Genomic DNA, 16388 nt, shown 5'->3' with positions numbered 1-16388 from the left:
TATTCTCCATATGGATTAGCATGACACAAAACTCGTGTACGTTCTTTCTTACTTATGAAACCAACCAATACTGTCCAGCCACCACCTCTTCCTTGGCTATACTGACAAAGACTAATATTGGCATGTATTTTTCTGAGTGAAAATTCTTCGATACGTATGGTGGCACATGTAACTGCTGGGCTGAGCCAGTGCTATCTGTTTTTTGCTGGTTATTTCGATTATTTCATTGCTAATGCTTTTACCGGGAAGAAGAAATTTAACCAATAAAACTTGTAAAATTAGTATTGAAAGTGGCACACTTGGTTTTTTTGTTACTTTGTTAATCAGTTTTTCGAGTGAAAACTAAAGTTCCTTTTCAATAAAATTTGTCTACTCAAATGTTATAGAATATTAGTTACTTTTTGTTGGCCAAGTGTAAATACCTCCTGCCATCCAAAGCAACCGTTCCGCAGGTTTTCTTTATCGTTTATTTATACGATGGTGTTTTGCAAAAAACTCCGATAATTTTGTCAGAAAGGTTTAGAATGTTTTCTTATTGAAAATTCTGTGGTATTTTCTCATGTATGTGCTGGTGTTATAATGGATGCATACCTGTTAGTCATGTGAATTTGCGAATGCGATTTTTCCCCAAGTCATGAGGATGAAATGGTTTCCTATTATTTTGTTCCCTGTTATTTTGTTCTTTGTAAATAGGATTAGGGTGCTCTTCACTGCACGTACATTTAACGTAAATCAGTCGAGGTAATTTTAACAAGCGACGTATTTCTGTTCATGGTTTGCTTATCGATTGTGCGCTATTTATTCTTGGTTTATTTCAAACCTTTAATCGTTGAGGGTGTTCATGAGCCCAGTAGAAGTTGCTCAACAAACGCATTAAACGTGTTTTGCTTAAGAACATAGTTTTGGAAATTAAGAAGCATTTATACGTGGAAACTAGTTTATGCTATGTTGTATAATCTTCCTTTTGCGGCAGAGAAAATATGTTTTAAAGAGATATGAAATGATAATACTAGTAACTTGTATCAACCAGTATTAATTGTCTTTCACTTATAGTTGAGTTCGTATTGATTCAGTGGAAGCTTGTTTACAAGTTCACATGCAATCATTATTGTTCGGTCTTTTTTTCAGATGATTTAGGTTAATGACAGCATTAGCGTTTTTTTTTTTTTTTTTTTCACATGAGGAGATTGTTGTCTTACATTTTCTTTAAAATCTTGTATTAGAATTTTATTTTTTTCATTCTTTGTAATTTCAAACTGTCAACGGTGAACATTGAGTAACGGAAAAGATAAAGATTTTTGGAACTTGCTAATTTTGGTGTTCACTACGAACTTTTATGGCAAGAATCGCTAAATATTTCACAAATTTCATTTCCAGTACGTCTTGTGTAAAAGATTGTTGATTTTTAAATTTATTAATGCTTTATAAGTATTTCAGTTTGTTTACGTAAATTTACCACAATGTCGGCACCGGGTGGTGGTCGCAAAAAAGCTCTTCTCAAAGTAATTATACTAGGCGACTCGGGTGTTGGCAAAACATCACTAATGAATCAGTATGTAAACAAGAAATTCAGTAATCAGTATAAAGCAACGATTGGTGCTGATTTCCTGACAAAGGATATATCAGTTGGTGATCGGACTGTTACTATGCAGGTTGATCAATATTTATTTATTCTTTGAAGATTAATTTGGAATCTAAATTTCTTGGACATGACTTTAAGTGAACAAGAGTTTGTTTGAAATATTCCTCTTCAAGGCTGTGTGACAAAGTAACTGAAAGTTATTTGGGTCTTTTTAAAAGCATGCATATCATTAATTTAAAACTGTTCGCTTTTCCGAACTCTTTCGTAATTGGAATTTTTAAAACTGGTTATTTGGTGTTTGTACATTGGTATCTTTATGCTTCTACTCCTTCTGTGTAGTTAATTGGTTTAATAATCAGGAATGCTAAACTAAGGAAGCTTTATTTAGATGGATATTTTCATATTTGTTTAAAGAGCAGAATCGTTTTGGAGAGTCTCTCACGCATGTAGGACGGCGGTTATTCAGATGCTACCTTTCCATTTTATGATTATTTGTGTCACTTACTAATACTTCCTTATGTCATAAGATAACTAGTATTATTATGTAAGATATAAGCTAAATTGCTGATTTGTACGTTTGGAAATTACTAAATAGATCTGAGTTGGAAGTTGTTGCTTTTTTACAGATTTGGGACACAGCTGGACAAGAACGTTTTCAATCGTTGGGTGTTGCTTTTTACAGAGGAGCGGACTGTTGTGTACTTACTTATGATATCACTAATGCCAGTTCTTTTCGAAGTCTTGAATCATGGAGAGACGAATTTTTGATTCAAGCAAGGTTTGTTTTCGACAATTTAGCTCCACACAGTGATTTTCAGCTGAATCTGAGGTATTAGTGTACCTATTTTAGCTTTAAGGAATGTGTTTTCTATGTAATTGGTAATATGCTACATTTATACATTTTTTTAATTGTAATATTTTTATTTGGGACAAGTAGATTTATTCTAAAAAGGTATAAATGATTTATGGCCTTATGTTTCCAAGAATTGTCTCAAAGGAAGGGAATTCTGAGAAGGTCGATTATCCTATTTAGAAGAGTGGGATCTGTATCTCTTTGCAACGTATGGATTTTTTGTTTGGTGTTTTATTTATAATATTAGCTTTTAATCAAAAAAATATTGTTTGTCAAATGTTATTTCGTATGGGTAGTGCAGGATTTTGTAGCCATATCATGAACAGCGTACCGAAGAGTTAGCAAAAAAATTTTGATGCAGCTTGGAGAGTTAATAATAATATTTGATTTTCAGTCCACGTGATCCGGAACATTTCCCATTTGTATTACTGGGTAATAAAATTGATCTAGAAGCTAGACGTGCCGTTAGTGCCAAAAGAGCGCAAGCATGGTGTCAAACAAAAAATAATATCAAATATTATGAGGTTAGTCATTTAATGGTTTTTGTAGAATAAATACTTAGGAAATATTACAAATGCTTAGCAAAAGTTGGGATGAGGATATTGTTTTTCTGTCGGATGTTTATTGCAGATTGTTACCTGTTAAACATTTCCTATTCGTATTATTGGGTAATAAAATTGATTTATGTGTTTTTTCTAAGTTTACGTTTTCCTTTGCTTGGGTTTTGGGATAATTGCCTTTCATTAATGTGAACTGATTTGTTTCGCATTCCAGGTATCAGCTAAGGAAGCCGTAAACGTAGAGCAAGCATTTATTGAAATTGCTCGTGATGCTTTAAAGCGCGAGGCGCAGGATGTGCAGGATTTTCCGGAGTTTCCCGATCAAATTCGCTTGGATCATCGGGAAATAGCCCAACCTAATAGTGGCTGTAATTGCTGAGGGTTTGAGTGACCGGAGTTTGCATTTAGACTTAAATATAAGGAAGAGTTTTTTTTTGTTTAAAGTATATTTGCATACTTGGATATAAAATTCGAACATTTATGTAATTGTTTCTCTAGTTTCCAGTTCACCTTGGAGACTTTCATAATATTGCTATCAACTTATCATAGTTTCGATTATGTGACACGTCCGTAAATGAATATTTTTCAAATTGCAAAATGCAGCCATAATGCGAACTTCTCTCTCGAAGCGCTGGTTTTTTCTTTTGAATACTAAAAGTGGTCCGTTATTCCCTTTATAAATTAATGCCTTATAAAAAGTTTTGCTTTTGGAGGAAGTTCTAACTTTTCCAAATGTAGAATTTTTTAAACTGTTCATTAAATGTTAATGAAATTTACTCTTCCTCTCTCTCTGTTTATCTCTCACTCTCTCTTTCCTCTCTCTGTAACAAATTGTAAAAAGTCAATCTTTCGAAAAGATTTGGAATTGAGCAAAGTTTTATACTTTTCTGTATCCTGTTTTCCTATAAAGCAGTTGAATAAACAAAGTAACGCTTTATCTCATTGTGATTCTTCAAAGCTTTTCATGTCCACGTTGAGGGAGGCTGATGGCATGTTTTGTGCATTGTAAAGTTATGCAACATGCCTTTTCGCAGAAATGCATTTTACCAATAATTTCCCTTTTCAGCTGTTATTTACACTGCTGTGTAACGTAATGAATAATAATTGCATCTCCAGTTGGTTCAATGCATTTCTGCTAAAATTTTTGAAATGGAACAAAATCCGTTACTTCCTACTCTTATTAATTCTGAGGTTAGCATATTTGTTGGTGATATTAGCAGTTTATTCGTTGTATTAATGGACAGAAATTAGAATATTGCAAGATGATAAGAAAAGTAGTCATGTGCGACTATTTTTCATTATACAATAAATTTATAAATAGTGAATCATCAATGCCATCCTTCATTGATTTCTTTACAAGGGAAAAGTGCAAAATTTTCTACACTTTTATCATCTCATCTTTCCATATATTTCTTATCACTTTACCTTTCGATATTTTTACTACCTTTCAAGTCATAAAAATGTTAAGTGAAACATTTAAAAAGTAAGTATCTGTTCAGAAATTGCAATACTGTTTCAAACTGATTTCACGGACATGCTATTGTCCATTACACATGCCGGTGTTTGTCCGAGTTGAATCATCAGGAAAACATAAGTGAGCATGAACGAAACCAGCTTAGGATAATAAAACATTTGTTAAATTAGATATAATTATATTCAAACAAGATTAAGATTAAGGTTAAATTAAAAACTCTTTTGAAAGCAGGAACACACTCACTGTAGGAAGAAGTGAACGTTTGACAACGAAGAATCCACCAGAAGTGAAAATTATTGGCATTGCTTCAAGTTGATACATAAACATTAGCACTTTAGTCTATAAGTGCGAAATCAGTTAAGCTAAAATAACATTTTACCAATAAAAGTTTGTAATCCTAACCTAAACTAATCATCCGATTATCCGGTAATTATTTATAGGTAAATTAGAAATGAATACTTGTGATCATGAACCATTTGAGAGCTATTATCTTATTACCAAATATTAAAGATCAAAAGTATGTTTTCATTTTTATTTTCAAACTCTAAAATTCTTTGCTTTTTAATCCAAAAAAAAAAAAAAAAATGAAAATGATACACTAAGAAATAATTTCCCTGCGAAACTAACCGCTAGCACAACATTTGAATCTTTTTGCATTTGTTTTTCGAACATTTCCGGACATATTTCCGATATCTTTTTATTCTGTAAAATATTGTTTTGATTAAAATTAACAAAAAAAGAAACGGAAAGTAATGTCAAAAAATTAATAAACACATTAGTAAGTAGTATTACTCATATTTACTGTTTACTTATTTATACCTACTATAACAAACATAAATGGAACAATTACAAGAACTATATATCAAAGGATGATAAATAATATCAATATCAAAATTATTTCTTTAATCATTCAACAATTCTTTTCTTTTTTTTATAATATCCAGCAATTGTATTAATCATTTCAAAAGCATAATTACTGGTAATTCTTCCTCTTAACAACTTAATAAAGTATACAAAACTTTCTGACCATTAAAAGTTTCAAAAAAAAAACCATTAGTGCTATTATTATTTTCAAACCAATTTGAAAATTTGAAATTTTTGCACTAATAAAATGATAGCTGTAACTTTTAAGAAATTATTCTTAAATGTATAAGTAAATTTCAATATTTCACTATTCCATTTATTATCCTTTAGCACTGTCCAATCTAATTAGATTACAAAATTTAATTGTAATAATAAGTAGAGAAAACCTTTTCATAATTGAGATATGCTGGTACTATAAATGATAACATAAATGAAGTGATTTGAATGACGAAAATGAGAAATAATATTGTATCAAACCAATTCCAATTTAAATTTTGTAAATATGCATAAAGTAGACAGGATAATTCAATTAAACAAATCGTTTGCACATAGAATGCGATGTATTTGAAATTAAATTCGATAACATTAGCGGCTTTTTTGAGAAGCTGAAAATTTTTAGAAGTAATTAAAGATGAGAGAAATTGAGGGAAATTGTAAATAAATGAACAAATACAAAGAATTTACAAAATATATGTAACATTTAAGAAAATTATCAAATTTTTGAAAGAAAGAAATAATTTAAATTAGTCTAAATCAATAATTTTTTTTTTTAAAGAAACAATACAAAGTGTTAAAGAATAGTTTTTTTTTTTTTTCATTCTTATCAATTAGATCGGAAATTTTGCAATATTTTCTGAATAAAACAATCATCTTCAAACTGATCCATCCATCCATCTCAAAAGATAACATTTCATGATTATGAATTCTTCTAATTATCATTTGTTATGTCTATCATCATACAATACAATCATTCATTCACTATCATTATCACCACAAGCAAATAGCATTTTTAATAGTGATAACCTGATATCGCTTCTGGAATGATTCCAGTTTATTTAGAGCATTTTCAGATGTCATCCTGTGAAAGACCTTTATTATTCATTTTATTAGTTATCATTTTTAATCAAATATTTGAATGAATAAAAAGTATTTTACTGTTTTATTAAATTATCAACTTTTCCCTTACTACTATCACTTCTTTTTCTTTTTTTTTACTTCACTTTATTTAACTTTGTCAACTTAAAATTTTACTATTCCTAATAATAATAATAATGATTCTTGTTAATAATTTCTGATAAAAATCGTCTTTGTACCATTATTTTAACACTTCTTTTAATATCAGAGCTTTCCTTCATGCAAAACGATTTCAATTTTAAATTATAATATGAAATTTAAACAAAAAAAAAAAAAAATAAATAAACATTTGAATGTTTCACACAGAAATATTGATGATAACATTCACTCATTGAAGGAAAACAAATTCAAATCATTAAATCTATCTGACATTTTAATTTGAATTTGAATCCTTTTTTTGAATCATGCTAAAGATCATTATCATAGTGATAAATATGACTTAAAACAATTTAAAAATCAAAATCTTAAAAATAATCAGAATTGAAAGCTTAATGATTACATATCTTATCATATTTCTCATATTATTCATATATTATCATACTTATATTTGATTTGATTAATTAAAATTTATTAAATTTAGAAAAAAAAATATACTTTAAAGAGAAAAGAGAAAAATAAATTAAATAATACTTACTCGCCATCAAGCATAACTCCAGCATGATACATATCATTTATAAGCTTATCCAAACATCGTGCCAAAATATAGTTTGGCAAGAAATAAAGTATTGTACAACTCATTAAAGCTGATTGCGCCATAAATGCGACGTAATAATCAACAAAGTAATAAATAGTGTAAAACGTGGAAGTTACGTGATCGTTAGTTGTTACTTCAATACGTTGTACTACAAATTTTTTTCATTGATATATAAATGTTTACAGTAATACAATTTATTACATTTAATATTTGATTGTTGTTTATTTTATTCAAACAATTAGTGCAAAATATTTTATTTCATTTTATCAGTTATTTTAATTATTTTTTTACTGATAGAAAAAAATGATATAGTTTATTTCATAGTTTATTTCAATTTATATCCCAATGAATTTGATTTTTTTTTTTTGCCTTTTTGAAGCTAAACAGAGAAGAAAAGTTAAATGTAAATAAAAGTTCTTTTTTTTTTTTTTTTTGCAAAATTCTTAAGCTAACTTCGAGTGTAAAGCATTCATATTAATAGGATTTTGTTTATAATAAGAATTATGAATTAAATTACATTTGTTTATATTTAATTTAAGCTTTTTTGGTGATCTTTTTCCTCCCGAAAGATAGTGAAAATTGTTTAGAAGAACAGGGGAAAGAGATAAATGCAACAATTATTGTTTGAATATTTGCATTAATTAATTAATTAATTAATTAATTAGTTAATTACTTAGTGATTACTGCATGAAACATTTCAAATTGATGTAACATTTTATGATAAAATAAAATAAAATAAAATACAATATATATATATATATACATATTATTATAATTTAAAGTTCTGTTCAAATTACTATTATTTATTTTTTTTTTTTATCAATTACTAATATTTCATTGCTAATTTTAAGTGGAAATTATTTTAATTTTAAAATAATTTAAAAAGCAACTAATTAAATTTTATAATTTTGTATTCTGAAGAAAGAAACAAGAAGAAAAAAAAAAACAAAACAAAACAAAACAAACTGCTATCAAAAAGGACGGTAATACAAGAAGAAACGAAAATAACAACAACCATTAATTTACAAAATTTTCGTATTCTTTTCGAGCAATAAAATTTTTCATCAAATGATTCTATCTGACTGATAACACTTTCGTTTAACATTAACAGATTTTTTTGCATGAAATATAGAAATGATGCACAAATGCCACCACTGTAAACAATTTTTATTTCTTAAATTTTTGATTTCAAATTTATAAATTAGAACTTTCTTTTTAAAAATCGACTATTAAATTTTTTACATTTTTACTCTAACATTAGTTTACAAAAAAAACAAGAGAATTTTTTTTTATAGCAATTAAAAATGAAGCAAAAAAAAAAAAAAGCGATGAATGAAAAAAATGGAAAATTTATTTTAAAATTTAAAATGATTCAAATAAATAAAAAAAATTTTATATGCGAGAAGGAATAATTTTCGAAGTGTTATAATTTATAATTTATTTTATTAATTTTACCTTGCTAAGAAGAGTGCATTTGCAGTTGTAAATGCAAATCGTACCGTAAATCCATCATACGAAAGGAACAAAAGTTTGTGTATTGCGTGATAATTATGCAAATAATTGTTAAAAAAATAAAATATATAAAAAGGAAATTGATAAAAATAATTTATTCAGCAAAATTTAGTTATTCTTATAGCCTTAAAATTAAAATTTGCTATTAAACAAATTTATTTGGCATAAAATTCATCACTATTAAATGAATTTTAAGCAAAGAATTTTGTTGTTTTCTTGATTTCCAACTTTGTTTATAAGCTAGAATTTATGAAATTAATGTGACAATTTATTTATTTTATCAATTGTTTCTTGTCCTAAAATTTTATCAGAATTATTCAAGACTGCTATCACTATTTATAATCACTATTCAGAGTTATTCAAGACTGCTATCACTATTTATAATCACTATTCAGAGTTATTCAAGACTGCTATCACTATTTATAATCACTATTCAGAGTTATTCAAGACTGCTATCACTATTTATAATCACTATTCAGAGTTATTCAAGACTGCTATCACTATTTATAATCACTATTCAGAGTTATTCAAGACTGCTATCACTATTTATAATCACTATTCAGAGTTATTCAAGACTGCTATCACTATTTATAATCACTATTCAGAGTTATTCAAGACTGCTATCACTATTTATAATCACTATTCAGAGTTATTCAAGACTGCTATCACTATTTATAATCACTATTCAGAGTTATTCAAGACTGCTATCACTATTTATAATCACTATTCAGAGTTATTCAAGACTGCTATCACTATTTATAATCACTATATTCTAGCTTATAAACATTTGTTTCCTGTTTTTTTTAATATTACTTATTATTGTTATTTTTATTAAGTTATTATCATTATCATCACAGTAACATTATCATCATTATCATTCCCTGATTACAGCAATTCAAATACACTTACCAAACAAATTATCACCAAAATATTGTAAACTAGTAAAGGTTTCTGTAATCGATCATTATTTGTTATATTTGTAAAGCCCAACAGTCGCATATATGTAATTAGCGGTGATAGCATTGATTCCATCGAATTTCTTTTTTCTTCTCTTACATTCTTTTCATCTTTTCCGCCCAATTCTTTGTTAGGCGCATTTGTTCCTGTCACCAAAATGTCTGACGCACCTTCTATAAGAATGTGTCATCAATTCAGATGACAAGAAACACATCACATTTAATTGAAAACCTACCCGATGAAGATGAAATGTAATCTTCCGGTATTGCTAATGGAACCGATATAAGCGACATTGAATTTATTTTTTGCTAAAAAATAATTCGCATATATTGTAGAATTTTTAAATTCAAAATTTTTAAGTTAAAAATTAAAAATCTTATTTATCTGTTTAATAAACACACAAAATTATATTTTTTAGTTACACTTATTGCTCGCTTATTTATAAAATACTTTGAAATTATGGAATCATTACTCAATACCAATTGAAATTTTACATCGTTTACCTAATTTTACAATTAAATCAAATTATCACAAATTATCTATAAAAGCTGTTTTATTTACTTAATTATATCAATTAATTAATTAATTATCAAAGAGATAAAATAAGCTAAATTATTCAAATATACGTTGAAATGTTCATTACATCATCCTTCATTTATTTCAAAGAATTCCCGTATAAAAAGATGAAAAATTTGATAGCATAAAACAAAAATTGAAAAACATAAAAAAAAAATATAAAACTTTTCGATTCTACTGGAATAATTCCGAAATGAACTGAAAAATGAAAAGTATGCAAAATGTTTAATTGAAATTAAATGTACAAGAAAATGAATGATATGAATAAATTTGAAATGTAAAAATGTAAATTTTATAAAAATTATTAATTTTTAAATGTGTAATTCATGTCTTATTAATTTATTTAAAATTTCTCATTTAAAAAAGGTAGAAAAGTATTTGAAAAATTTTCATTATAATTAGACAGATAATAAGAAAAGAAGGAAAAGCAACAGAATATTAATTTCAAACTTAAAAAAAAAAAAAATTCATTTGAGAGAGTTTTAAGTTTAAAAGTTATATTGAAGAGAAATATTTGAGCAAACATCAATTTAACATAGTTTATCTGAAAATTAAGAAAAGCCATAAAATGAAAATTGTTGAAAGATGCGTGAAAAACTATCATAATCAGTTTGAAAGTAATCAATTTGATGTGTGTATAATTTATTATTGAACGAAAGAAAAAATATGCTTACACTTTTTTTAAAATTCATTTTTAAAAATTAATTTCTCGAAAAAATAATGAAAAATTGGAAAATGAAAATTGTCGAAGAAAAAAAATTTTTTCATTTGACAATATTGTTTTAAAGAGAGAAATTTTTTCTTTAATCATTTAGCTTAAAATTTTTATTGGAAAAAAAGAAAAAAAGATGTGATAAAATAAGTTTAAATGTCTATTATAATTGTAAAAATAAGTTTTACTCTTTTATTTGTTTCATTTTTTTTTTTTTTTTTTTTTGCATCCAATTAAAAATTATTAATTCATTTTTTTATCAGACTGAATACTTTCTAAATATTACTTTTAATTTCAACAATTAATCTGTCGCTTATGTATAATTCATTTTTTTTTTTAATTTTTATTGATATTGTTAATACTGTAAATAATTCATATCATTTATCACTTTTGATTGATAACAATTGCTTATCAGTATCATTACTGATAATAATCAATCAATTTAATTCATTATTTAAATAATCCAACAACAATTACTGCTTCATTTCAATTGCTCACCTTTTAATAGGTTCTCGTTTTATTTATAAATATAAGTAAAGAATTATTCGTTTCTATCTTTTCATCAAAATATTGAAATTCAAATCAGTCATTTAATTTTAACTTAAAATAGCACACAATTTTCTTTCAATTGTAATTATTTTAAATTCATTTTTCTTAAATAACTTATAAAATAACAACTATACTAAAATAATTATTAATAAAGTAACAAAGTATAAGTAAAATATGACAAAAATAGTACGAATTTGATATGCTAATAACATTTGTTTCGCAAAAGAATTTTTTCCGACCATTACGATTCATCGAAATTTCAGATTCTGATGACATCTCATAAACTGCGCGACATCTGAACTTATAAATGATAATGAGGAATACAAAAATAATTAATTACAAATTAGTAATAAGCACAATAACTTATGCCACTTTTCCCCTTTTTTTTTTTTTTTTTTTCATAATACTTTTAAACGATTATACTTTAATATTAAAAGTAATAATTACTTTTTTATCACTTGTAATTTGTAAAATGATAAACAAATTTGAAATGGTACATTTTCTGCTAGTTTATGATATACTGCAAATGATCAATCATTTGAAAAATTCCCAATTAGTTGTTCAGTGAAAAATTTAATTCAAATAAATTCGAATATCTAATTATTAAATAATCAGAAATATTAAATTAATGATAAGCTATCAAAATTTGCTTACTAATTGACATTCTATTTTCATTTATTGTATTTGCACACATTAACGTTTGCAAATTTAACTTAAAAAAAATAAATTAAAATGTGTAATTTAAATTTATTTTGCATTTCAGTTAATAAGAAAGTAAAAAAAAAATCCAATTTCAAAAAAAAAAAAAGAACAAACTTAGTACGAAGTTTAGTTTTAATATTTGTATTAAATGCATGCAAAGATATTGTCGATTTATTGGGAATAATTTCAGAAATTTCTGTCGATGTTTTCGCGATTATTTTTGCTGATAACGGATCACAAGTTCGAGCTCCTAAAAAAATTTTTTTAGGTAAATCTTTTTTTTTTTTTTTTTCGAAAAAAAATTGAAAATATAATTTTGAAATATTAATTAGCATATTTGAATAGCTATATTTACTAAATGATACCTCTTTGAAGAAAACAACAACATATGTGATAACCATCACCATAAAAGCAATGATTATCACTAGATGGCTGATCATTTATCAGCAAGCAGTATCGATATAATTCATCGTTAAAATGTCGATAAACACAATGATATTCGGTTATATACTTCATCATATATTTATTATTTATAGACTAAAATAAATAATTCTTAACAAAAATAAAACAAACTAACATTACAACTATAAATTTAAATTATTTCAAAAATTTCAATTTAAATTATTTAAAAAATTTATTGTTTTAACAAAATTAAAGAGAAAAACTTATATATTATTGCTTTTTGTTTTTTTTTTTTTTTTTGTTTTTTCTTTGCAATATTTTAAATAAATTTTGAAATATTTTTCTTGCAGTATTTCATATAAATTTTAAAATATGAATACTTGAGATGAAATCATTGTATAGTCTTCATAATTGATATGTACAGGTTGTACAAATATGACATCCCTCTCGTTCTCGTTCTCGTTCTCGTTCTCGTCCTCATTCTCGACTCCTTCTGATTGTTTCGTTTGATTGTATTCCGTGTAACTGAGACATCCAATTGGCGCACCTTGACAGTAAACATTATTGCAGATGACTGGTTCAGCAGGTGCTAATGTTGCTGTAAACAAAAGAGCACATTGAAAAAATTCATTTAATTTTCTTTTTTTTTTTAAAATTATATTTTAAATTATAAATTTTTTAAAATTATATTATTAATAAATAGTCATATCAATTAATTTTCTTACAAAATATGCTTATCACAGTTTAGAAAGATATAAAATAATTTTTAAATAAAATAAACAAAGATTTTTAATTGTCATTTCTGTTTCTGTTTTTTTTTTTTCTTTTAAATTCTCAAATAATCATATTTAATTTATTAATGTAAAGAGAGAATTAATTAATTAGCCAATGAAAAGGGAAGAGAAAAAAAAAAAAAAAAAAGAAGAACTTACGAAGAACATTTTCATTAGAATGAATAATTTTCTGAAGAAGATAATCATTGATAGCGCAACAAAATTTTATTCTCTTTGTCAATAATCGTTGTAATTTATCATCATTTCTCTTATTCAAATATCTATCATCACTTTGTTCAATTAAATATTGAATAAATTTAGGATTGAATGAAGAAAGCATTATTTCTCGACAACGTGCCTGATCATCACAATATTTCGAAAATAATAACTAAAATAAAATTAGCATTGATATTAGCGATTATATATTCATAAATTTTAATTATGAAAAAGTTTTATTCTGAATCTTTTTTTTTTTTTTTTTGCTACTTAAATTTTAGTGAACAATTTTAGCAATTTCATTTGTACAAAAGATTTTTGTTTTAAATTTAATTTTATTTTATAAGATGCAAATAAATATTTTGCAGTTGAATTAAACTGCAATGATTAATTTTAATTTACAAAGCACAAATTATTAAACTTTAATTAATTGTATTGTAATTGTTTAATTATATGTTAGTATTGTTCAAAAATTATTTTAATTTTTAAGTGAGAAGAAATTATAAGACATTTCAGTTATAATAATGATTGATGATAATCATTTAAACTGATAATTGTTAACAGATAATGCTACTCTATCCTGTTGTAATCCTAGTTATCAGTTTTTGTTTTTCTTCTCTTTTAATTTAAATTTCTTTGATCTAAAAAAAAAAAAAATATTCGAAATGATTTTTTAAAAATTAAATATGCAATATGTGAACCTGTTTTAGCTCATCATTATCATCATTATCAGTAATAAGAATACTGGAATCGATACATTCATAGAATGCTAACAGTTCTTCCTTATCTCCTGGCAAAAATATTTTTCCGAATTCGAAATAACCGCACGAAGTGCTGGATGATGGACATAAGGATGGAACTCGTGTTTCCGGAATATGTGATTGACCATTACGGCAGTAAAGCTGAAATGAAATGATTTATTGACCGGCTTCTATAAATAAATATTCCAGATGAATGTTTATAGCGGTCATTTTTAATTTTCTGTGATATTTCTGAGATTTTAGTTTTTTCAAACAATTAATTTCAAAATTTCCCAGATACTATCCTAATTTATCAGAACCATTTCATGTAAAAATTTTAAAAGTTACTTTATAATTTTTAAAAGGAAATTTTGTATTCATTTACATACCAATTTCATTTCTAGCACCTGTCAACTAAACGTTTGCACGTCAAACGTGATAAACACGTTCAAAGTTTTACGTTTTATGCCAAATGCAATAAGAAGAGTCTTTTTTTTTTTTTTTTTGATTTTATGAAAATTAAAATATTTTTACAACAATTTTTTCATTTACTTTAATAATTGTTGCCATCAAATAATTTGGCACTGTTCCTTTATCATTCTTTCCAATTTCCCTTTCTGCTTTTCTCTCTCTCTCTTTTTCTCTTTCTCTCTCTCTCTTTACTACATACCTGCTAACTTTTCCTTCCATTAATCTTATCAATTCTTGACATCTTTCTACTGATAATCCTCATTTCTTCATCAAAATCACTACTACTCCTTTTTCCAAAATATTTCATAGATTGTACCTTCCTGTGCTATCCCTCAAAATATATTTATCATTTAATTTTTTTTTTTTTTCAACTTTCTATTTATTATCATTCAAATCTTATCAATGCTTTTCCTTAATATTTGATATGAATAATTTATCAAATTAATTACAATATCAGTATGATATCATACTGATATTCAATTTAATATTTTAAAATATTTGAATGTTGTTAAATGCATTGAAAATATATGAAAAAGTAAATAAAAAAAAAAAAAAAAAATGACAGAATTCATTTTAAAATAAACTTTGTTACTTTATCAGTCAAAATTTTTAATTTAAAATTATTTTTATGCATGCATAATAAATGGCATAGATGATTTTAAATGTTTAAGCAAATAACAAATTTCCTCCTCGGAAAGCGAACAATAATTAATTATTTATTTGTGTTCCTTAGCAACTTAATGTTTTTTCTTTTTTTTTTTTTCAGGGAGAGAGAGAGAGAGAGAGAGAGAGGAAAAAATTTGGAACAGATGCTTAACAATTTACAACAAGAAGTGGAATAATTATTGTGAAAGGAAATGATTTAACAAATACTTTTAATCATTATTGTAAACAAAGCAGTAAAATTTTTTCTTTTTTTTCCTAATATTACAACAAATAAAAATAGCGCAAAAAAAAGAATTTGCTATTATTTTGTTTATTTTTACCCTTTTTTTTTTTACTAAGTTTTATAAACAACAAATATTTTAGTTTTATTTCTTCTGCAAGAAATGTCATAAATGTAAAGATGTGATTATTTATATGTATGTATAGCTTATATGAATGAATTCTTTAACTGTTTGATAAATTTATTATCTTATTGATCACAAAAATTGATAATGGAACAATTAGACATTTTAAAATTATAAATTAATAGTAAGTAAGATTATCACCTTTAAATTATATGATGCCAAAGGTATATTGCTAAGGCATTCTCCATACCAAACGATTGATATAATAATCAGACAAACGAAAGCAATCATCTGAAAACCCTAATTATATCCATTAATTAGTTTCTAATTAATCAATCAGTTGATGATATAACAGAGAAATATGGTGCATATGATATGATATGATATAGTGATATGTGATGGTGTGACGTGTGATATGTAGTGATATATGATAAGGTATGATGTGATATATGATCATGATTATGATAACGATATTATGTATAATATGATATATAGCATAATTATGATATGATATGATATAATCTAACATATATTATGATTATGATATGATATGATATAATCTGACATATATTATGATTATGATATGATATGATATAATCTAACATAT

The 16388-nt window shown here is 25.4% G+C and overlaps 3 protein-coding genes across 4 annotated transcripts; 1 reads left to right on the top strand and 2 right to left on the bottom strand.

Moving 5' to 3' along the window:
- Positions 1-1460: 1460 nt before the first annotated feature.
- Positions 1461-3374, top strand: Bma-rab-7 (ras-related protein Rab-7, putative; the record flags this gene model as incomplete). Of its 2 annotated transcripts, none has more annotated exons than XM_001894616.1 (4): positions 1461-1652; positions 2209-2360; positions 2830-2959; positions 3210-3374. In XM_001894616.1, the coding sequence occupies 4 exons, from the start codon at positions 1461-1463 to the stop codon at positions 3372-3374; spliced, it is 639 nt and encodes a 212-aa protein (XP_001894651.1). The 2 variants fall into 2 exon arrangements, with proteins under 2 accessions (XP_001894651.1, XP_042934167.1); XM_043078233.1 differs by having other exon boundaries at positions 1545-1652.
- A 1136-nt stretch (positions 3375-4510) lies between these two features.
- Bm1404 (Uncharacterized protein) lies at positions 4511-5141 on the bottom strand (the record flags this gene model as incomplete). Its single annotated transcript, XM_043078232.1, has 3 exons — positions 4511-4609; positions 4713-4808; positions 5097-5141. 3 exons carry the CDS (start codon positions 5139-5141, stop codon positions 4511-4513), a joined length of 240 nt encoding a protein of 79 aa, XP_042934166.1.
- A 7039-nt stretch (positions 5142-12180) lies between these two features.
- Bm5763 (Uncharacterized protein) lies at positions 12181-16072 on the bottom strand (the record flags this gene model as incomplete). The annotated part of the gene is made up of 6 exons (XM_043078231.1): positions 12181-12419; positions 12535-12706; positions 12952-13169; positions 13504-13732; positions 14262-14462; positions 15983-16072. The coding sequence occupies 6 exons, from the start codon at positions 16070-16072 to the stop codon at positions 12181-12183; spliced, it is 1149 nt and encodes a 382-aa protein (XP_042934165.1).
- Between the last annotated feature and the right edge of the window lie 316 nt (positions 16073-16388).

The sequence above is a fragment of the Brugia malayi genome (assembly GCF_000002995.4).
Source record: "Brugia malayi strain FR3 genome assembly, contig: Bm_v4_Chr2_contig_001, whole genome shotgun sequence".
Classification (NCBI taxonomy): Eukaryota; Metazoa; Nematoda; class Chromadorea; order Rhabditida; family Onchocercidae; genus Brugia; species Brugia malayi.
The sequence above is the reverse complement of the archived record's forward strand: the minus strand, read 5'-3'. Positions and strand labels throughout refer to the sequence as shown.